Source organism: Corythoichthys intestinalis, chromosome 10 (genome assembly GCF_030265065.1).
Source record: "Corythoichthys intestinalis isolate RoL2023-P3 chromosome 10, ASM3026506v1, whole genome shotgun sequence".
In the NCBI taxonomy this organism is placed as follows: domain Eukaryota; kingdom Metazoa; phylum Chordata; class Actinopteri; order Syngnathiformes; family Syngnathidae; genus Corythoichthys; species Corythoichthys intestinalis.
In genome coordinates, this window is record NC_080404.1 from 16,489,488 (window position 1) to 16,513,969 (window position 24,482).

Consider the following 24,482-nt stretch of genomic DNA (forward strand, 5'->3'; position numbering starts at 1 on the left):
ATCATGCTGCTGGTGGTGCCTGCTGATGGTGACTGCTGGCTGTGGGCACAAAGCCCATTTTGGTGACTGCTGGCTGTGGGCACGAAGCCCATTTTTCAAATAGCAAAAAACATATTTAACCCTTTAAGGTCTGGGCCTATTTTGTCTGATTTTGCATGCCTTTGAAGTTGCCTTTATATTTCAAAGAAAGAATTGTTTACGATGGCCTGGTTTGGTCCCTTTTTTTGTGACACCTTGAACTTCATGTCCAAACTGTTGTTTCTGTCACTGACCAATTATAAATCATCATTTTGGGCCCAAAAAGACCAAAAATTCCACAATCGTTTTGTCAAAATTTTTAATTTTGATGTCCAATTGACAACCAAACATGCGTAACGAACCGTTTTGAAACTTTGTAATATTTATTCAACATGTTAGGATGAACATTCAACCAAAAAAATTTAGAATAAATAGTCTTATATTTGACAATTCAACATAAACAACAGGTATAGCATAGGCGTTTTTTGCCTTTATACATGCTCTAGTCAAAACGGGTTATATACAGCAGACCGAACAGTGAAAAAATATATACCATCTAACACAAAAAGTGTTTAGAGGCCATCTCTTTATGAGTTTAGGTATTGCGGCCCATCACCTGATGAAAACTATGTACACACAATCAAGCTTCTTGAACACACATTCATATACACAAATTGAGAAGACTGAGTGTGGGAAAAAATGTATATATATATATATATATATATATAACATTGGGGGGGGGGAATAAATATTCTCAAAAATATTTACAATAAACAAGTTAAATTTTTTTCAGGCATGCCACTCCGAAAAGCAGTTTCGTCCTGGAATTCGAAACAGGGCGACATCACACAGCCCACACTTCCATGGGGTGTTGGTCCTCTTTCCACCCTTCCATTTTCATTTCACTTTACTTTCATTGTCACTATAAATGTACATGAAAAAAAGTCAGTATTTATGAAAATAATAAAGTATAAAATAAAAATATATACAGCAATAAATAATAATGGAAATCTATATGTATGACAATAGAAAGAATACCATAGCTGAATATGTGCTACATCCCTAATCTTCATATAGAAAGAAGATCACCACAATTATAAATTCCTGCCTTGGATACACACAGTTCACGTACGACTTTGATCTGATATGCACATTTTATTATTATATACACAAACACACACTTATATTGCATCAAAATTAACTTTGTCTTGCAATATCAAAAGAAACTTTCAAAAGAAACTTTTTCCAGCCTAAAAAAAAAAAAAAGTGAGTTTGCTTACCTCTGCTCGTCGATGGCGTCACCCACGTGTTCAAATACGTCACTATCTTCACTCGAGGACTCTTCCGAAGAAGACGATGATGACGAATTTGGACCATCCTCTTCCTCAAGTTGCTCAAATAGCACAATTGCTTGCGCTAAATTTAGTTTTCCGTTCATTCTCAAAGTCACACAAAGTCGCTGCTCGATCCAAACGGCCGTCGGCTCGCCACCTCGCTGCTTCAGAACACTCTTCCCTCTCGTTCGGTGGAACCTCGCATGGCAGTTATATTTATTTAAAAAAACGCATTTTGTGCTTCCACTGTGACTTCGAAAGGGTTCGTTTGATTTGTGGTTTTTTCATGGAGCTTCCGTTTTGAAAAAGGACAAGAAATGATGGAAATATAGACACAAACAAATGATCCATGCAGCGTTTTAATGATTTTTTGAGAGGACAATAAAACTATAAAACTTAAATGACAATATCTCACGTTTTAATTGGTCGATTGACTTCAAATAATAACGAGAGTAAACCGCAACTTCCGCACTTTAAAACGAGACCAACCAACGGCATGTGGGTGACGTATTTAAAACGTGAGGGCGCTTCAAAGACGACGTGCGCTGAGGACGCGCCGGCGCGTCCTTCGACTCTCAAGGGTTAAAAAGCCTTTCATTTCATGTTTTGATGGCTGACTATTGCCATCCATTATTTCTGCTCCTGTTGTTCTTTGGGGAAACCATGATGCACAACCAACCATCACAGGCCACTAGTCTGTAAAATTTTAGGTGTAAACAATGAACCATGACACCAGTTTCACCAATTGTTCAAAAATGTTTTTCTTTATCAAAGGGTAATAAATTGTTATTGTTATACATTACACCATGTTGAGGAAAATCATTAAATGTTGTTCCTGTCTTGTAATCAATTAGTGTTGCTCAGGTCCAAAATGAAAAATGCCTTTAAAGAGGTACAGGTTTGGTTTTGCTAAAATTAGAGGCTACATTCAAAATTTAGTTCAGTTATGCAGGAAATTTTTATTAAATGTTGTTTCTTTGTGTTTCAGGTCAAACTAAGTTGATAAAATAAAGAAAATGTACAAACAAACACATATATATAAGCATTATACATATAAGCAGTAGAAAGTGGAAAATAGAATTTAAAAGTCGTGACCACAAACCCAAACTTTTTGGGAAACAAGTGTTTTTATATGTCAATGCGACAAAACAAACTTGGAACTACCACTTAGAACTTAGAAACAAAATGTGTTTTACATGGCGTTATCTTTAATATATTACCACAGGTATGTGAATCAAGGAAATCTAAACATTCTCTGGAAAAACAGTATTCTAGTTGTGAAAAAAGAAAAACCTAAATCATCTTGCATTTCAATGTGAAAGCCGATTTCCCGTGCTCATGCTAACAGAAACGTGTTCACAATATGGGAAAGTACCCCTCTGCGTTAAGAGTTTACATAGTTTTTAGTTGTTGCCTGACCACTCCAAATGTGAAACTAGCACTTACATATATGTCATAATGCAATGACATAATCAAACAAGTACTTAGATATGTTATTTTATCCATTTTTCCATAAATGCCACAATTACCGCTGTCAGTTCCATTGCAAACCACTGTAGCGCTGCTTGTGCTTGGAACTACTCAGCCCCACATGAACCACGTGACCACCGGCGGCAAGAACAAAGTGTGTCGCAACTCTCTTTATATGGCTCTGGAGGCACCATTGTATTTTAATAAATGCTTCCTCCAAAGTTTGACAAACATTTTCATGTCTTCAGCATAGCACAAAACCTTATCATACATTCAATGAGAACAAAAATTGGATTTTTTTCTTCTTTGACTTAGTATTTTTTTTTCTTTTTTTTCATCAAAACTTATTCCAACCTTATGGGCAAGCCTCGACGGAGAAGCTGAGGTTATGTGAAGAGGTGGAGGTTGTCCTGCATCTCAAATTGGAATGTGTTCAATAGAAGTTTCACAGTAGTGTAGATAATAAATTAACAGTATTACTGGCTTTATGAAAAACAAAGTTTGTATGTGAGAGCTGCGTGATTAAGTATTGTGAGTTTATGTTTTTTTGTTTTTTTTTTAAATAAAGCAAAACAAAAAGTATAAATCTACTATGGTGGTAGTTAACTCTCATTTTTGTGATTGATAGGAAAACATACATACAAACAAAAACTAAAAACATAATATATTAGTTGTCTTTAATCAGAAAATGCTTCCTGATAAGTGTGTACATATTTCGCTCAATGTAAAATGCTAAAACAATGCTATGAAAACATTTTAGTAAGAAACTTGTTTACCACAGTGAACAGTTCTAAATAAGACACAAAGTTGCGGCTTCATCTTATTGCCTGGCAAATGACAATAGACCAAATCGAACAGCATGAAAGCCCAATTCCCCAGATTATCCCTTGCTACAATTCTTATTTTATAGAGCCAAACAATCATTTTGTTTTTATCAAAGCAACACATTGGTCTTTGGACATGATGGAAAGATAAAAGCTTTAATCTCGGCAAAATTTCACTCAAGGGTGCAATCAAATATTTTCCCGATAAATGTTGAAAATACTGTCACATTTAGTGTTTGTGATAAACTTTCTTCTTTTTTATCTTCTAGAGAACACACATTTAATCACAGCCACTTTTCATCTACAGATAGCACAAAGCACTACAAAGTTATATTTTAGAAAACTTTCAACAGCATCCATTCAGTAATTGAATCCATATCTTCTTCAATCTATCTAAAAACTGATGCTAGTTTCATTTCTAACCACACAAAGTGGATGTCAGGGGAATCAGAAAGCACACGTCATATTATTCAGAATGAGGCAGATCATAAAACCCTTAGATCATAAAAGCCATAAAATCCCTGCGTAGCCTTCAGCCTTAGTAACTAATGTATCACACTACAAACCAAGCATTGGGTGTAGCAGCAAAGTAATTGAATGACACAAAATTAAGAAAAAAAAAAAATTTAAAAAATGTACAGACGCCCCAAACCGGGGGCTGATTGACTTTGAGACACAACCGTCATATTTCCAACATATATTAGGTGGATGCAGAGCCAAATATTTTTAGACTGCTCCCATTTGCCAATCGGACCATATTTGCCTGATGCTCCTAGTCGCAGCCCAAAATTCAAAGGACGTAGACACACACTTCAAAAGAGCTGTGCTGGCTTTGAACGTCATGACAGTTGCACAAACCATCAGTGGGATGCATCAGCATCCTTGAGGCACACATGGGGGAAGTACGGGCTCCTTTGCACACACATGACACCCTTTGGCATACACCTCCCTGGATACGAGATGACAGCAACATATGGGGAAAAGTACAGAAATATCCACCTCCCCTTAAAAAAAAATAGATGGATATTGTAACTTTCACCCCGAATTACTGATACTGTATATACAGTAGAATTAACTTTTTAAATAATACACTTTTCACCATAGTAATCCTTTTAAAGAATTTCACCATAATCATTTTTTCACATTATGTAAGTACCATCAACACAATCAGTACAGTTCAGGGCAGTACTTCTCGAATAGTAGGGTGTGACCTCGGGGAACATACTTTTATGCCAAACTAAAATGAAGTGGCATTAGGTGGCACTGGCGCTCTCCTTTTTAGAGTGTGCGCAGTATTTTTGAACCCAACAAGAGCACACAGCAAAGTGCACTGAGCTAATATGAGGAAAGATGCTTATGTAGCGTTTGGCTTTAACTTTTAATCCAATGGGAGATGAGGAAAGACCAGTCTGTTTACTGTGTCTAAGGGGCTGTTTACATGGCGACTCTGCGACACCAAGACGCACTGACTGTGTTGCGGAACGGCGTCGCCTTTATATGGTGTCGGCGAAAATGGAATCCGGGCTCCAAAGGGAAAGGATTCAATTGTGGGGGCTTGCTCTGCATCCATATCAATGGAAAGCTCCTGCACCGATAACGTCAGCACTCGCACACGTCACATTGGGAGGGCGCAGCGGTGCTATTAAACATTAAAAATAGCAAATAAGGGGGAACATCGGTTTTAATTTACTGTTTTTAATAATATTTTTAAATTGGAATATGTTGAATGTTTCCATTTTTGTGCCTTTTGGAGCAAAAGAAAAATGCCATTGCTTGGAGTGGGCGGGTATGTTGCCTTCCGGGCTGATGAGGTTGTTGGTGGCATGGCATGAATATTACATCGTTTTCACGCGGAATTGCGACATTGTTCGTATGGAACCATATAAATGCAAATTTGAAATTTGTCGTATTCTAAGAGCGTCACCATGTAAACTGCACTAAAAAAGGTTTGCAGCGGAGACCAGGAAACCAAGTCAATTAAGATGTCACTTTAAAACATTAGACCCCATTCACATTGATAAGCCGCTTGATTGTTTTACAGTGAAAACGTGCCAAATATTTCCTTTTTCAGTGTAACATCAGTAAACCAGTGAGCACTGTTAGCACACTCAGTGCAAAATAGCACCACACCAAAGCAAAGGAGCTAATACCGCCTGCAGCAACATTAAAACTGTCCCTCTGTCCAATTAAACTGTTGTTTTGGTTCTATTAATTTTGTTTTTTTTCTGTCAAATTGTTTGGCATATTGTCCTCATGAGTTAATGTTGCAAATCAATTTGAATTCATTATTATTTATTGATTTTATTTCTTGTATCATAAGATAAAAAAAATGTATCTTCAGTGTATTTTTAGCTTAGATGTGACTTTTTTTTTAATTCAGGCAAATTGATGCGATTTAAGTCTTTTCTGTTACAAATAAAACAATGTTAATAAAGTTAGGCATTATTGTAAATTGATCTATACAACTTTTTTACTTATAATATGAAAAGGACACCATGTTATGCAAAGGTGTACTCATAATAATAATAATTTTATGGACAAATGATACCATTTACAGTGGCGGTAGAGTGTTGGGGGAGGGGGGGGGGGGCGCGAAACATTTACATCTTCCTAGGGGTCACGTAACAGAAAATAATTGAGAAGCATTGGTTTAGGGTAACACTTTATTTGACAGTGACAGCGGCAATTTATGTAACTTTTAAATGGATGTCAAAGATGTGGACTGGACATAAATGGAGTTAGCGACATAATTTGACAGTAACATTTGTCATGTCATTATTTTATAGGGACATTGCACATAAATGATCAAATACACCGGATTAGTGCAAAAATGGTAATTTACTGTACATCCGCAATCCCTTAGGAGGTAACGGAACAGAAAGATACTAGAAGCCATAAGAGAGAACAAGAGGTTACTATAAAACAAAGTACAGTACAATAAATTACAAAGAAGTTCAAAGTTAGTGGTTACAGGACTGGTTTAATTTCAACCACTGCTTGAGGTGAGCAGCTTGATGTGAGTTTTGAAGGTTTGCAATGTCTCCCTGATGGTGAGTGGTAGATTGTTCCAGATCTTAGTGGCCTTTACAGTTATAGAGTTAGAGAGTTTTGACCAGGGGTGTCCAAACATTTTGCAAAGGGGGCCAGATTTGATGTGGTAAAAATGTGGGGGGCCGACCTTGGCTGACGTCCTTTACGTAGAACAATATATTTAAGCAAATTTTAGAAAGCCATTCTGTGTGTCACATTTGCTTTATTAGTTTTTTAAATTAATAATTTCAACAATCTCGCAACTAGCCTTTGTGCCGTACTCTTTTGAATCACGGGCTCTTGCGAAATACTGCTGCTGTGAAATTAAACTAGCTTCAAGTTGTTTCAATTTATCGCTATGTATTTACCCTGTAATCTTGTCGTACATGTTAGCGGGTCTTGTTTGGTAATATCGCCTCACATTGAACTATTAAAAGCAGCGACTGTCTCTTTGCAAATGAGGCAGACACAGTTGTTGTGTATTTTAGAGAAGAAATAGTCCAATTTCCACCTATCCTTGAAGCGTCGGCGGTCGCAGTTGATTGTCGCTATTTTAGAAAATTGGGAGGAAAGGGTCACACGGGGTAATGCTGCTTAGAGTGCTTCTGCCTTTTAAAGGGTAAATGAGGGGCAGCATTTGGTGTGTAAGCTACTTCATATGCTGGTAGCAGTACTGCTGACCAATTAGTACTGCTGACCAATTTATTAAGTCTGTTTGTGGGCCAGACGTTATCAGTTTTAGGACAGAGGCTGGGGGCCGGATGAAATTTGTCCACAGGCCGCATTTGGCCCCCGGGCCGGACTTTGGATATGTCTGGTTTTGACCAAAGGTTCACAGTCCCCTCCTCTCCCTGGTCTTGAGACCTCTGTGAGCCCTAAGTCCAACATGGGAGTTGGGGCGATTCCATGTAATACCTTGTACATCAGACAAGCCATTAATTTTTTTTTTAAATTCTCAAGGCTCAATAGAAATAATTATGACGATCTTATGACAGTATTATGAACCTACTGCCAAATAAAGTGTTACCCAGTTTAGGTCATTGGTTGTAAAACGTCTTTTGCCATCCCAGTCAAAATGGATGGGACGTCTAGCGCCGTCAGTGGCACTGAAAAATAAGCATTCATTGCCAGTCTTCTCAGTTTAAATGAATTGGACATCTATCATTGTCAACTACAGGGAATTAGTTCAATTAAATGTCAAAACATGATAAAGTACTAAATGCAATTTTTGATTTTGGTAGCTGTCTCTTTTTAACTATAGGCTGAAATATCAGCAATATAATCCAACACGTTTTACCCATTTTGTGTGCACGCCTAGAGAGAACACAGTAAATGTTCACCTTGGATTGAGCTCATCATCAATGGCCTGAACACATTTTAGCTGCCTGCCGTAAAGAACGTTTAATGATCAAACTAAACCGTGTGGATCCTCAAACAACCTGTGGTAAGTCAGAACACGCTAAAAGGATAAATGTCTCTGAACCTTCCTTTTTAACTTATTTCATTTCATTTACACCTTGCTATCACAACCACATGAGGAAAACTGACAGTTTTGAATGTTTGAATTAGTTTTCAGTTTGGTTCAAGCTAAGGGTGTGTGGAATGGGAATCCCTCATGAGGAATTGCAAATTTACAGTATGGCGTATACGTTTTGTGGCACTTCACACAGAAACAGACCACACATGCAGAGAGAAAAGTTGAGACATGTTAGACGGGTGTTTGGTGTCTTACTGAAAGGCTGCAAACATATTGTGGGCACGTTTAGAAAAACAAACAAACACACCCAAAAATATGCATTTTACATGGCCAAATTACAGAAGAAAATTTATGATGATTTTCACGAGCGGGATGGAAAAGAGTAGCAGAGCTTATTAAAGTTTTTAACGAGATTTAAAACTGAATCAGTAATGGCAGCTGTCGACGCACTTCATTAAACAGCTTGGACAACCAGAGTACAAGTTCAGATCACATTTTCATCTGAAAATTAAACTAATATCAGACTGAATTAAAGTAAATTAGATAGGAAAACAGGAAGAAACATCTAGAAACCAAAGGAGTGTTGGGTCTACAAACCAAAGAAGTGTTGGGTTGTCAATCCTTGCATTTACGATATGAGAAATCTCCACTATGTCCACAAATTATATTGCATGTGCCACAGCAGAGACTGAGCCCCTTCATTCTTTCATCTATTGTGATCTAAAGAATCATTCCTGCACTCAGGTCTCTCTAGATTAAAGGGTCCTGCCACACAGATGCTATTTATTCTTCCACAATGGAAGCCTGGGTGTGACATTGCTGCTCTTTGGTGAGTGCATCAGTGTTAGAATGCTGGCACAGGCGATAAACTCTAAGCTAATCAATCACACAGTGTTCTCTATTTTCCAAGTCCACTCTTGTAGAGGGAACAACACCACTGCAGGACAGCAAAGTCTTAATGAAACCACCAATGGCGGCTGGTGGAGTTTTTGCCAGTGGGCGCTAAAAATAAAAAAAGTAAAATATGGTTTCAAAGATGGACTGACGTACTGAATTTTTTGACAACATGCCATCTGAGGCAATACAACTCACAATGAATGTGCAGATCTTCATTGAATTTATTAGAAAAAAACCAAAACAAAAAAAAACTACCAAATTATTTTCATTTGGGTTCAAAATTTCTTTTTTTGCAAATATGCTAAAATGACTTCAGGGTTAATTATGTATACTACAATACACAGTCTTGCTGTATCATTTTGGCTTGGCCATATGCCAGAGTGGTGGTCATATTGGTGAAGGCAACCTTGCCATCACAAGCAGATGCCACCATGAGTCACAATAGCTTGTCAGCTGACCAGTGTTGTTTTCGTCAACGATGACTGTAACAAAAATATTTCATCAACGAATATTTTTTTCATGACGATGACGTGCCGAAGATGTGTCTCGGGAGACTTAAACATAACTAGATGGATGCCAGTTGTCGTCTGACGACACGAGAACGAGATGAAAAATTCGCCATAGTTTCCGTCATAAATTCACAGTGTGTGATATTTTGCATATTGTATGTGTAGTTAGCACGCATTTAGCACCACCGACCGGTGAGTAAGCCTGGAGTAAGCCTGTGTCCAGCCTCCTTTTGTGAAACATACGACAGATGCTGCTTGTTAAGTTTTGGCTTTCTTATCTTGGCTAGATATACCATGTTGCTTTTGCCTAGTGCTTCTCAATTATTTTCTGTTACGCCCCCCCCAAGGAAGACGTAAATGTTTCGCGCCCCCCCAAACTCTCTGCCGCCACTGTAATTAGTATAATTTGTCTATAAAATTACTATTATAAATACGCATCTGCCTAACATTGTCTTTTGTTTCTAATAAAGAGAAAAAGTAACAGATGAACTTATAATAAAGTATAACGTTATTAACATTGTTTTGTTTGTAACAGAGAAGACTTGACGCGCATCAATTTGCCTGAATTTCAAAAAAAGTCTCAACCAAACTGTAAAAAATACACTCAAGGTACATTTTTGACCATTTGAAACAGAAAAATAAAATGTAATAAAATCAGTAAATAATAACAAATTAAAATTGATTAGAAACATGCACTCATGAGGACAATATGCCAAAAAATTTGACCGAAAAAACAAAACTGAATAAAAGAAAAAAAAGAGTGTCCTTGGACAGAAGGACAGTTTTTATTTTTGCTGCTCATAGTATTACCTCCTTTGCAATGGTGTGGAATTATTTGCAATGAGCATGCTAACAATGCTCACTGGTTTACTGATATAACATTGACAAAGCAGGACGATTGTTGGCAATATTCGGCACGTTTTCGCTGAAAAACAACCAAGCGACTTATCAATGAGATTGGAGTCTAATGTCCTTAAATGGCGTCTTAATTGATTTGGCTTCTGGCTGTCCGCTATAATTATTTTTAGGCACAGTAAACAGTGGTCTTTCCTCATCACCCACAGTATTAAAAGTCAAAGCTAAAAGGCAAACGGCACGAAAAAAGCGCATTCTCGGCGGCCGAGGTAGAACCGTAGGTGAGGGCGGTCGTCGTGACGATCCCAAGCCGAAAATGGCACTTCTCGGGCGGCGACGTGAGAACCGGACAAGACAGTGGGTCACTGCGTGAGTGAGTCCGGTCGGAAAACGGCTTTCGAAAACGGCGGCGGCACACTGCTCTTCATATTTGTTTTCTGTGTGTGCTCACTGTGCTGAGTGCTCTTCCTTAGTTCAAAAATACTGCGCGCACTCTGAAAATGAGAGCGCCACTGCCACCCACTGAGTGGATGTGCAAGTACACTTTATTCCAGTACGGCAAAAAAAGCATGTTCCCCGAGGTCACATGCGCCCCCCCACAGCATCGCTCTGCGCCCCACTATTTGAGAAGTACTGCTTTAGCCTTTAAAGGTCTGTGCTGAGTGATCATCACACACTAAACTAACTTGGAGCGTTAGCATAGCATTTGCGTTAGCATTAGCATTTAGCGTGGTGACTCGGTGTCTTCTTAAACTCTTGAAAAACATTTAACATACAGTTCATGGCGTCCAGGTGAGTTTAATTAATGGCAAATAATGTGCTGTTTTCCTGCTGAGTGTGGATTATCATCATGAAAATGGTGATGTTCCTGTCAACTCTACAGTTATGTGCTCGTCTTTTCTGACCATTCGAAATTATTGGAAACCTTGTTTATTTATTTATGGAAGTTTATAGCCGGAATTGTTTTGAGAATTGTCGACTAAAACTTGACGGAATTTGTCTGAGTTTTCGTTGACTAAAACTAGACGAAGACGAACACATTTTGAAATGACTAAAATATGACTTAGGCTATGTCTACACTAGGACGGCTAATGGCCTTAAACGTGTAATTATTTGGACTATACGGCATGTCAGCTACACTAGTATGCCTATTATCCGGATTAGTTGTTAGACGGATAATGTAGGTGGGTAATGTTATTCACCGCCTCTGCGCCGCCCAATATGGACTGCTGTCTCCGTACAACATTCCGATACTCAGGAAGGGACGTCATGCTGTCGCTGTTTTTAGTGTGAAAAGCTGAGCGTGCTCTCCCTTCACTCTCGCTCCTGCACGATGCGTTCAATTGCGATCACGAAAAATACAGTGATCACAAAATAATGACAGTCTAGAATGTGTAGTTATTTCGAAATTTGCCGCGGGCAAGTAATGAGTTTACGGTTCAGAGGTAAACCGCACGGGCGATGACGTAACACATTAGGCTTCTCCTTTCTACGCATGCGTAGTTTGTGCAAATGCAGGCGTACCTTGCAGGAGCGGCGGGGCCTTAAACGCACCTTAAACGAAGTGTGGACAGGTATAAAAATAATCGGTAAAATACCCTGGAGAAAATTATCTGTCCTAGTGTAGACATAGCATGATACGAATTAGTATTTTTGTCCAAAAGACTAAGACGAAAATTAAAATAGCTGCACTGTGGCTGACACGGATCTATGTGTGAAAGGTGAGATGTTTTAACTGCAACTGTATAATGTATAATGCTATTCAGTACATGAATTCAAATCCCTGCTTCAGCAATATCTTTGTTATGCATGATGACAAGCTACGAACGTCAAGCATTTAATGATGGTTGATGTTATCTGTTTGACCAGTTGCCACTGGTAACCACATCATTAAAGATCAAACACATTGTAAGTGTTTCCAGGCTCTCATATTGCTGTGACCTACTAGATCAATGCAATACAAATGGCTAACACACACATAGCAGAATAGAGATGCGCATAGTGCATGCAGGCCAGAGAATGGAATGGACTCTGCCACCCAAGTGTGTCAAATCCTCTGCCAGGCTATTGTACCGATTTTAAGCCACAATGGCGCATTTCCCTCAAGCAAAAGCCTTTATGTCGCCCTGAAATGAATCGCCTCTGTGGACATTGACAACATTAGCTCTTCAGTGTAAATCTTACTCAACTGCAAATGAATAAGCAGGTTAAATTTTATTGTTCCATGAAAGATTGATCCTCGTTCTTCCTACTTACCTATGTGTAGCAACATTTTTAAGGCTGTTGCATACTACAAAACCATTGTGTAATGGAAGAAAGGCAGCAGGTTTTTGTTTACAGTCAACCAGATTATATCTCAGTGTCTAAATTGACAGTGTGCCTTTTAACGGAAGCATTTTCGATCATTGAATGAACACAACCCCCAGATGATGTACTGCCTTTCTGAATAGGAACCGACAGGTACATATTTATTCTGCAACAAAATGTAAACACTCCATCTGTCACTATGCACACATTGTTTATTAAAATGTAAATCCTTATGGAAGCGCAAGCTCAAGCTGATTTTTGGTCTGACACAATGCCACTCTTGGCTGGGTGTTATTTAATTGCATGGTACATATAGACAGAAAACCAATCACAGCCAGACTCATACCTACATGGGCAATTTATGGAATTCGACCTTAGCTTAACTACTCACGACTGACATGTGCTATGTGTGACAACAGCACGTGAACGGGTTTTCCAGATGCACCTTCCAGCAATCATTAGGCAGAGTTTTGTCACACTTCAGTTGTAAAGTAATCTAGCAGCAGGTCATATAGGACTCCTTCTCTAAGCATTAATCCTTTTTCTATACTACTTATCCTCGTCGGGGTGAGCTGTAGCCTATTCCAGGTGACTTTAGGTGAGAGTCAAGCCACACCAGCCAATCATGAAGCATATACACAGTTTAAAAAAAAAATCATATTCATAATTAAGGGCAGTATATTGAGTTTTCAGTAGACCTATATGCTTTCGTGGGGTGGGAGGTACCTGGAGGCAACCACCCACGCAAGCCTGGACAGAACACTCAAATAAATGGGAAGGATCTGAACCCCCAACATCAGAACTAAAGTGTATGTATGTGCTAAGCACCAGTGTTATAATATAATGGCTGATGGGCTAATGGGGTTACTACAATTTGGTTGAACGAAGCGTGAGTCGTCCGATTTTGTCATAGCTGCCTGCGAGACAGCAGCGGGGGAGTGGGAGGAGGGACGGGGGTGGTGACACCATTGCAAAGGCGATGATTGGATAGGTGTACGGATCATGCCCAGCTCACGACACAGTGTTTCACTGCATGCTCTGGCAAACACAACAAGACAGCGAAAATGGTGACGGGCCTGGGAATTTCAAAGGTAGCGTTCTCAAACTTGAATTATTTTCAATATTTAATATTGTTCTTTTGCGGAATATTTAAAGATAGTGTTCTGCTTATTGTGCAGTAGGCTAACATACAGTTTCAGAGATTTGAACTGGTTAATGGTCACTTTATATTTGTGTTTTCTTAACAGACTAATATAATTGATTAAAAACAAATAAATAAAACAAATGTTGCAAAACTGTATATATTGTTTTTCATTCTTCAATTATTTAATATAAACATCTTTGATGTAAAGATGTTATAGAATAAATCATGTTATAATATGCAGAACATGAAAAGTAATGACAGTTACTTTGCTGTGTAACAAATTACTCTTACAATGAGGTAACTGAGTTACTAACGCAATTACTTTTGGGGAGAAATAATTTGTAACTCACCAATTATTTTTTAAAAGGAAGATTAACAACAATGCTCATCACATAACCTTCGTGCCACTTAATGTATTGCGTTAAACATGAACATAATATTAAGTGACTGTTAGATACCCCTCCAACCCTGAATGAGTAATATTTTATAGAATTAGAAATAATTATGCAACTGCTTAATTCATTAAATTCTACACGGAATTAACTTGAGATATGTCAACCAACAAATCAGTGCACAATTTCTAAGGAGAGGCATTTGAGGCTTTGTCATGTCCAGATGATTTGAGACTTCACTAATTAATGTAACACAAAAACGCATCACAGATTTCCATCTGATGTTTTTATGTTATTGGCTTTGCTCACATTCCACAGCCAAGACCAATTTAAGAGTCAATAGACCATTGAAAGTCAGATTAGTCTCAGCCTGGCTTTTAATTTGATAAAGAATGCAGACCTCAAAACCTGATGTTTGATCAAGCGAAGCAGAAGGATGAGAAGTCATCAAATACTAGCGCCCGTGGAAATTAGTGTTTTTGTGTCACTGCAGCGGTCCAATCATGCTTATTAGTAATGTCGCAAAGAAAACAGTGGGTGGAGGAAACACAGGCATGTCTTACTGTATTAGGATTCTCTTCAATCCAACTTTTAACTGTGTTCAGGGCGATGTCACTCGCCGGCTCATTGGGAAACCCTATAAAAGGAAACACAAAAAATATGAATAGAAGTGTGAAAAGAGATATTTACTATAGCCTATTACATATTGTAGGCGGAACATGATTTCTTTGAAACATATGCTTTGTTTCTTTACCCATTTTATCATTTCATCACATTGATTTTCTTCGTATAATTCTCTAGTGTTAGTGACTTTCTTGCGCTCCAACCTCAAGGCTACATACATTTTTTGACAAAATGAGCATGTGATAATTGGGACCGTCTTAAATTTTGCCCGTCAATCAAAGCTGCAACAAATAAAAATCTATTTTCTCAACATACTAGTTCACCAGCACTGGAATTTCACAACAACACACATATGATGAGTTGACTAAAAGTCGAAATAGACCTGGGTGGGGGTTGGGGGGCGGTTAAATGGTTTTATGCCTGGATCAGAAACCAAGACAAATTTGGTCTTGCACACTGGCAGCACTCCAAGCCATTATGATCTCACCATAACGCGACTTTTATTCGTACCAAGTTAATCTTCGCAAATCATGCTGGGGAACTTTCATTGTTGCGGCAACCACAACCATCATGGAGGAAGAGGCAATAGTTTTGATAGCAACATGATTTTTTGTAATTCACATTAAGTCTTACATTATTCAGAACCTCCAAAATGTACATTACATTGTCTAATTAGATACGTAACGATAATTTCTGTTACTAGCATTTCAAAAATTTTTGGAAGAGTGGAAAACTGCTACCTTTAACTTCTCATTCTGCCTGCACTGCTCAGACATTGAGCTGCACGTTGGTTAAAACCTGCCATTTAAACAATGTTTAGAAATTATGATAACATGAAAAATGAGACACTGTATGTTATAAAATAATTAGAAGGCAACCAACCAGAATGGGCACGCTTTCATATGAGAAGCCCTAGATGGGAACCAGAGATTGCAACGAATACTATCTTGCTATAATCACAGGGGTCAGGACCTCAATTTCAACCCAAATCAACTGGTACAAGGGCTATGCCACATTCGTAGCCAGTTGGTTATTGCACAGGTTACTTTCTAAGATCTATTTTTTCATACTGGGTCACGGTCATTGGTACAACATTACATGACCTGTGAAACGGGTTTCCAAGTGTTGCAAGCACATTTTAAGGAACATGTAGAGAAAAAAAAAGATAAGCAAAAGCAATCAATCCTAACACTGACCTGAATGATGTCATCTCGCACTCAGAGCACTAGAGGTCAGAGTCAATAAATAACTGCTCTGCAAACTTTGGCTTAGCAGCAAGAATGAAACAACAATTCACTCTTTGCTGTCTTCTTTTTTTGTTTTTGTTTTACTCCCTTTATTTCCCTCTCTGCCTTGCAGGAAAGGTTGAGTTATACCAAGGGAGGCAAAGATGTGTTGCTGAGCTCCTCTACATCAGGATGTGTGTAGCATAGCAGCCAGCAGTGACAGCCTGTCAGTTCTGAGGTCGCATTAGGGTGCATATTTTCAGATAGTCCACTGAGCGTTTCAGCATTTAGAAACTTGGCTGCAGAAACTCTGTGCTAAGAACCTAATCTAAGATGCGACATATTTGTAGGTCACCTGACTCACCTTGGTTCTAGAAGATATTTTATTAGCGGTTGGCAATCTTATTGGTGCATTACTGTCAACACTGTTGTGGAGTTATGGGTCTTGATTTTACTCATTAATTCTCATGACTAAAATAGCACTGCCTAATCTGAAATGTTACTAGTGCTAACACCTGACTCCTCTTGCATTGTGTATGTACTTAAATTTACAGTGAATCCCAATGTTTTCCGCCACTGACCACAAGGTGAGCAAGATCACCATTGCTTGTTGCGGTTGTTTGTCCCAGCCTTCTGCTCAGACCACGAGTTCTGCTTCTGCATGATTATTTGCTAGTTCCACATGACTGCTGGGATTGTGGTTTAATGCCACTTCCACAATGAGCAGGGTATCTCGCGATAAAGACATTTTTCTACTGTTTGGCCCATCATCCACAAGCAGACGCACACTTTGGAAACTGCGACTACAGTAAAGATTTGCGAATTCTGCGACTTCATGTGTACAACGATAACCGGAGGTTTGCGTATTTTTTTTTAAGTCGAAATGTCACTGCCTGGGACAAAAATGGGACAAAAAAAAATGTTCAAATGTTATATTTGGGAAACGTGTTTACATTCAGGGACTGTGCTTATGGTCACGAGGATTTGGAATCTTACAAAATCGTATATTCATCACAAATGGATTAAAGACATATAATGCACATATATAAAGACAGAATCGATTGCGCGTGTTAGCAACGATCCACGAACATCTCACAAGGCAAGGGCTAAACCGACAAAATATGATTGATACCATTTACTTCTTGTCATTCAGTCTGTGCTTGGATGTACATAAATAAATATGTAAAAAAGAAAAAAAAAACTTATGCAGTTGGGTGTGGATATTATTCCTACAAACGAGGTAGTGTGGACGTTGAGTTGTTTTTTATGGTGGATGGGGCAAAATGCTCGTTTCTAAAAAGCCCTACTATGTCTGGACATGGCCTAAGACAGACCGAGATTGCTGTCCTTTGAATTTCAAATTAAGACAGCAAGTGTCAGCACCAATGTTTTTTTCCGTCAATGATGATGATAACAAAAATAGTTCGTCAACGAACAATTTTTTCATGATGAGGACATCCCGATGATTCGCTGAAAATGTGTCTTGGAAGACCAAAACATAGCGAGATGGATGACAATTGTCGTCTGACGACACAATAACGAGATAAGAGTTTGCCAGTTTCCGTCATAAATTCACAATGTGTGATTTTTTTCTTATTGTACTGTATGTGTAGTTAGCATGCATTTAGCAGTGTTTGGTCATGTTACACATGTGACATGCTACGCCTCCCCCCTGACCCCCACCCCCCCACCCCACACACACGTCAGTGAGTAAGCCTGTGCCCATTCCAGGCTCCTTTTGTGAAATATGTGTCAGGTGCTGAAAGTTTTGCTGATATTGTATGCCATATTAGTCTTTAAAGGTCTGTGCTGAGTGATCATCACACACTTAACTTGTAGAGTTAGCATAGCATTCGCGTTAGCATAGCATTTTCGTTAGCATTAGCATTGAGCGTGGTGACTTGGTGTCTTATCAAAATCTTAACATTTGACATAAAATTCGTGGCGTCCAGGTGAGTTTAATTATTTGCAAATCATGTGCTGTTTTCCTGCTGAGTGTGAATTATCATCTTGAAAATGTCATGTCCTTGTAGACTCTACAGTTATGTGCTCATTTGTCAAGTACATTTGAAATTTTTGAAAACCTCTTGTTCATTTATTTATTCATGGACTAAAACTTTTGAGGTTTATAGACAAAAACATTTTGAGAATTGTCAACCAAAACTAGACGAAATTTGAGTTCTCATTGACTAAAACCAGACCAAGACAAATAAATTTTGAAATTACTAAAATATGAGTAAGACAAATAAGTATTTTTGTCCAAAAGACCACGACTAAGACGGAAATTAAAATGGCTGCCAAAAACAAAACTTGTCAGTACCCCCTGGACTGCTATCTGTGAATAGCAGATCCTGAATAGACGATGCCCCAAATTTGCTAAACTTCAAACTCTCACCGTCTTTGTTCTGTATCCTGACTTAGAAGGAACTGTCACAGTTGATATCAAAGTTGTGAAAGATATTTCCAACTACTCCATTAGTTCAGTGTGTTGCATTTGGGTCTTACATCAAGTGACACATGTAATATTGGTGAACAGATGTGAGGAAGATGAAAATAACATTGAAGCAAAAAGAGAACCAGATGTCGAGGAAAAGGGTGCCACTAAATAAAGTCAAAGAAAATGAATAAATGTGTTAGATGAACTGCATTTGTGTGTTTTAAGAAAAATGAAGTGAATTGGGCTCAGGCATCCTGAATGTATCTCAATCATAATAGAACATCTGGTCACCAGCAATGGGCAAATGTTTTGGGGTACATTGAATCAATTCGATGAGAACGGTCTCAAAATACTTGACAGATTTGATAATTACGCTGCACATATACAGTATAAGTCATAAGATATAATACATACATTTGCGGATGCTTTTAAGTACTACTGCTCAGACATTTCACATACAACTGCTAGATCTGATTTGATGCAGTACATTAGTAAGGCTGCAAAGGGGCTAATCACTTCTGGAAAAAATGTAATGAAAATCAATATTTAACTACGGTATATAGTCAAATAGGCAGCCGTGTGTTTTGCTCAAGCACACTTTGACAGTGGGTAGTCAGAGCCAGGAAGGAACCGCTGACCATTCGGTTACTGGATGACCCGTGTTACCATCTGAACCACTGCCGACCTATAAACAAAAGCCCCGGGATGCTGTGCAAACACCACAAACTAATATGATATTACTGTAAGGAATTCATTCTAGTCATTCTCCTTTTGCTCTTTGCAGAGTGTGGAGATTTCAGTGAACGCTAATCTGTCAGGAGGTGGAAAGCTGGCGTCAGGTGCAGTGATGGTGGGCCCTCTAGGGTCTCTGTATTGCCCGGATTGGTCCTGTCCTATGTTGGGAATATGGCCGGCTCAGGGAGATTTGTCTTCGTGAGGCACACTGATGGGATATGTGCTACGTAGTGGCACTGATGAGGACTCAGGTGGTACAATATTATTTCTGCTGAAGGCTCCTCTACTTCATCACAAAGCCAAGCACAGCAAAAAGATGGTGGTCTTGATAGAGGGTTTGGACTTCCAGGGCATGGATCTTGTTAATGAACAGATACTGGTGCAAAATTTATTTGCATAATATTTTTATGAAATACCCTGTGACATGAAAAGTTAGATTATGAAAGAGGTGACCAAGGCAAATATGTCAATTGTGTTAAATCAGAAGAGCCGCATCTTTTCATTACAGACTTCCACACCATTTGGCACCAGTTAAATATATTATCCCACTAACTAATAAGAATTAGTGAGTTTCTCCAGTTATGAAATATATTAAAAATAATCGACATTGTTAAAAAAAAAAACAAAAAAAAATCGAAACAAATACATAATGCAACCCTGTCATTAACACTACAATTCTTCTTTTTACCTGTATTTAAATGGAATATTTTTTTTTCTATTTTATGAACATGTTAAGACACTTGTGTACTCTGGAGATAAAAAAAAAAAAAAAAAAAAAAAAAAAAAAAAACTTGGATGTCCAACTGATTATTCAGCTCAAACAATCTAAGTAATACTACTACTGCTGCTGCTACAATCTACAATATAACTAATGAACTATTTCTATCCATCTTACAAGCTTCACTTGTCAAACTTGTCATCTACACCTTCACAACAAAAATGTACAGCTCAGGTGTTTTTATCTTTGGTAAGATGTCACAAGGTGTAGTTACACCTCATGATAAAGTGAGAAGATGGAAGTCGTGTAACTAAATGCATAATAGTGAACCGAAATATTGCTGTGTATCCTTCCAATATTTGTAAATTACAGTGAGTTCAATGCTTTTAAGACGCTTCAGTGGACTTGTGCCTCAAATTTTTAAGGTATACAGTTATGGAAAAAAAACAAAAACAAAAAGAATTGATCTCACTGGCATCCTCTTGATGAATTCTAGAAAAAAACTAAGAAACAAACAACAAATATGAGTTCAGCATTTGCCACCATACCTGTGGGTATTCGATTTTCTCCCAATCCCTAACAACCTAATCTAAATGTCAATCATTCCGATGAACTGTCCGCCACAATGCAACACCAAAAGGCTGCAATATCTAATATTTGAAAAATAAGCGGAGGCAGCTGGCAAAAAAAAAAAAAAAAAAAAAAAGTCAAATGAAATAATTAAATAGAAATCTACTGGAGTGTTTTAGAGGGTTCGTACACCTTTTTCATGGCCAAATTCAAGCACTTTTTAAGGACTCTCAAGACCAATTTCCCAGTTTTCTCAGTATCTTTCAAACATTATGCCAATGTGTTTTTTTTTCAACAATGAAGCAAAAATGAAATATGGTGCCTTCTCACAAGTACTCAAATTTCTTCCAAAATGTTGTACGATCAATAAATTTACTTTGAAAGGTGCCAATTCTGAAACCCCCTGGAGGGTGTGTTCTCAGCAGCAGTGAGCATTTTGTGGCAAACTGAGCGTATCCAGTAGCAGAGATAGTGATAGCATGCTGTTGGGGGCAAAGACACACAAAAGTGATGGCCGACGAAACCTTGATAAATGCGCTTCCTTGAAGTTTGGGACAATCGAAAATGGCTCTCACACCTCTAATTGCTAAGCTAAATGATATATCGATGTACATTCACTATGTGGAACTGTAGTTCACAACAAAACGCCAAAACTAGTGAAGCTCTATACAAGGCTATTATAATCCCCCCATACTCCTCAAAATAGGTGGCTGTTTTCTTGTACAACAAGGGGTGTCAGTCAAAAGCCAGGTGAGTAAGATGAGTAAGCTGAGTCCTAGCAGCGACGAAGTGGCTCCCAGTCGGATTAAACCACAACTGGCAGAGGGGATATGTAGGTCGCGGGAAAAAAATGTGACAAAAAAGGGGTACAATTCGTGCGATAAAAGTATTGTACTAAACCAAAGCAACTGCACATGTACTGTATGCATTTAAATACTACTCTATTTGTATACTGTTCAATTGATTATACTCCAAACTACTCACGCACTCTAATGCACTGTACTCTTGATAGCAATATGTGATACAGGACATCAAGGCGAAGCAACTTCAGAATGACTGTATAGCAGCGATGAGGCAAATTTATTTTATTTTCCTTCATTTGATAATTTAAATTATTCAGACATGGTGCTGAGAAATATTTTATTCCTAACACTTCCATGCATTTTAAAGGACTTCATGCAAAATTCAAGCATTTTGCAAAAACTGTAAAACACTACAGTAAAATCCAAGCATTTTAAAGGATTTCAAGGACCTGTACGAACCATGTATAAAGATCCTTTAACAAAGGCAAGGTTTAGTTGCCTTCAAAGTGAATGTAGAAGACTTCTGCATTTGTACAACAGCTATTCATATCTTAACACAGCTGTTAGGCTTATTGACCATTAGATGTCCTTAAATTATGATAATGATATATGATATGATATGATGATAGTTTTGTTATGAGAGTACGCCATTTTCATTGATGGTGCAAAAATTAAATAACAATAAATGCATACCTGTCAACCCGAGGCCATTGGCAATCTTACAAATAGTGACTAATCTTACAACGTTGTATATTGCGTGCAATATGAAACAAAAATAAGATTCACTTTTTAAAATAATATGAATTTATTGGTAATATTATAACAAATAACCTGGTGCAATAAAAGAGCAATCAATATCTTCGGCCACATCATGATTACTAAAATTTAACAGTGAATTTTGTTATAATTGTATGTAGTACTTTTGGCAATTTCTGTTATGTCTTTTGATGTCTGCACTTCATGGCACTTCAGCTCACAATTCAGTTTGACTTGAAGGTAGTTCGTTAGTGTGTCCAATTATAAATTAAAAAGGTCAATTGATAAAATTAACTTACCGATGCAATCTTTGAGACAGGGAACATTTCTTTTGCTAATTCTGAGAAGTGATAAACAATAGTTGCGGGCAAATTGTGTTCGGCAACAAGTTAGCAGAATAAAATGTCCGCTTTCGTCACTTTTCATTCTGCAGACTTTATGACCAGTGTTGTTAATCTTACTTTTAAAAAGTAATTAATTACAGTTACAAATTACTTCTCCCAAAAAGTTATTTAGTATCTCAGTTACCTGAATGTAAGAGTAATTAGTTACTTAGCAAAGTAACTGGTGTTACCTTTCATGTTTTTTTTCCCATTAAAAAAAAAAAAAAAAAAAAAAACATAGTAACCTTTGCTATGTTTGGAAGTCATTTTATGTTGTGAATCAACCGTTAAAGTTGTTAAAATTGCTCCCGTTTTTGCATTAGTTCTCTTCTGTCTACTTTCGACATGTGAAAGTTTTAAAACTGTTTCATCATTTAAAGATAGATTCAAGTCAAGATTTTGTCGTTTTAGGAGTATTTTAGATAAAAAGTTACTTAGGTTAGCTAGGAAGGCTCACTACAACAGAACCTTTCTGAGAAGTCTACTGCTTTAAAATGGCGGATGTTTACCAACGCCGCCGAGTCTGTCATTTCACATTTAGTTCTACATGCATGTAATATCTGGGCGTAGATTGTAGCCTGTCGGCTACAGTCAGGAAATATTGGAGCCACCTAGCCCAGCATCGCGTTTGCTACAGTTTCACAACAAACACTCTTCTCGCTTCGTGTCTCTGACTTTTCTTGCGTCATTCAACCAACATTACACATAGTAATGCTCATTGTCTCATTGCCGAAACTGTGACAAAATCCAAACAGAAAAAAAAAAACGTAATGCATGAAAAACGTACAGATTTTAAACGTACGGCGTACACATTTAAAAATCAGTGCTCACTTGTACAAATTACGCCGAAACCGTACACCTTGACAGGTATGTAAATGATTGAAAAATAATTAATTATAAACTCATTACATATATATACTGTGTTAACAGAAAGAAATAGTCACTTAGTATAGTAGCAAAAAATAAAATAAAATCTGCGGAAAAGCCCAGCAAAACGCCTCTTGGTAATTGTCATTGCATTGGCATGTCCTATGATTGCCTGCCTGGAATTGTTAATGCTTTGGTCGCAACCTAATGGCTCTTTGGGGTAACTACTGTAAATGTGATTTAATTGTGAATCATTCCTTTTATTTAATTATGGACATTTTGGCTCACTTCAATTTAAATGATCTAAATGGGACATTTATCTTCTTCATTTGAAGTTGTTCTTATTTTTCACAGAATGTAAACCTTGGAGTTGTTACATTTATCATTATTAAGGCATCCAGTGGTGCACAATACAATTAGCAATAACACGTTAAGTGCACGACCACATATACTGTATCTGTATCTGATTTTTGGAGTTGGACAATATCGGTTATAATAATAAAATAATAATATATATCGGTTAAAAAGTTATTGTCGGACAACTCTACTAAAAGGGAGACTACACAATAGATAATTCTCAAGTACCGAACCACAAATGTTTGGGGTTCAACTATGTTTTAAATTTCATACTGATATAATACGTACCAAATCTTACTTCATCAAGACAAGTTTTAACACTGAATGGGGTGGATGGTTGCAATTTGACAAAATTTTACTTCTTTAATGCACAAACTCCCACATTTTTACCCATCCATCCATTTATCTATTATCTACCGCATAATTCAAACATTTTGACCCTGGGATTATTCCACAGATTTACAAAGAGAAAATTGGTAAAACCAGGGTGGATGAGGGCTTCGCAGTATAAATTGGCACGATGCCAACAGGAAAAAAGGGAACATATTGTCACCCTATCAGGGCCCTCAGGACAGGTATTGTGACCTGGGGTGGAGGACGGAGAAGTGCTCTAGAGCTCCAAACACCAATGTGTGGATGTCCAATAGCCCCAGGCTTCTTTCAGTGGCACACAGCATGCTCTGACCATGACAGAGTTAGCAGCCCACAAAAGGAGAAGGAGACAACGAGAGGTGAAAAAAATGCCATGA

General features: G+C 37.9%; 1 protein-coding gene and 1 long non-coding RNA gene across 6 annotated transcripts in view; one reads left to right on the forward strand and one right to left on the reverse strand.

Moving 5' to 3' along the window:
- Positions 1–19,937, forward strand: part of LOC130923233 (uncharacterized) — a 62,382-nt gene extending 42,445 nt beyond the window's left edge. Inside the window, exon 3 of the long non-coding RNA XR_009064677.1 lies at positions 19,329–19,937. This is a non-coding gene — a long non-coding RNA (uncharacterized LOC130923233). The remainder of the gene's footprint in view (positions 1–19,328) is intronic.
- The window catches only part of macrod2 (mono-ADP ribosylhydrolase 2), a 724,457-nt gene that overhangs the window by 219,010 nt on the left and 480,965 nt on the right, over positions 1–24,482 (reverse strand). For all 5 annotated transcript variants that reach the window (XM_057848773.1, XM_057848772.1, XM_057848771.1 and 2 more), the window contains exon 8: positions 14,821–14,894. In XM_057848773.1, coding sequence (XP_057704756.1) covers positions 14,821–14,894 — 74 coding nt within the window. The remainder of the gene's footprint in view (positions 1–14,820; positions 14,895–24,482) is intronic.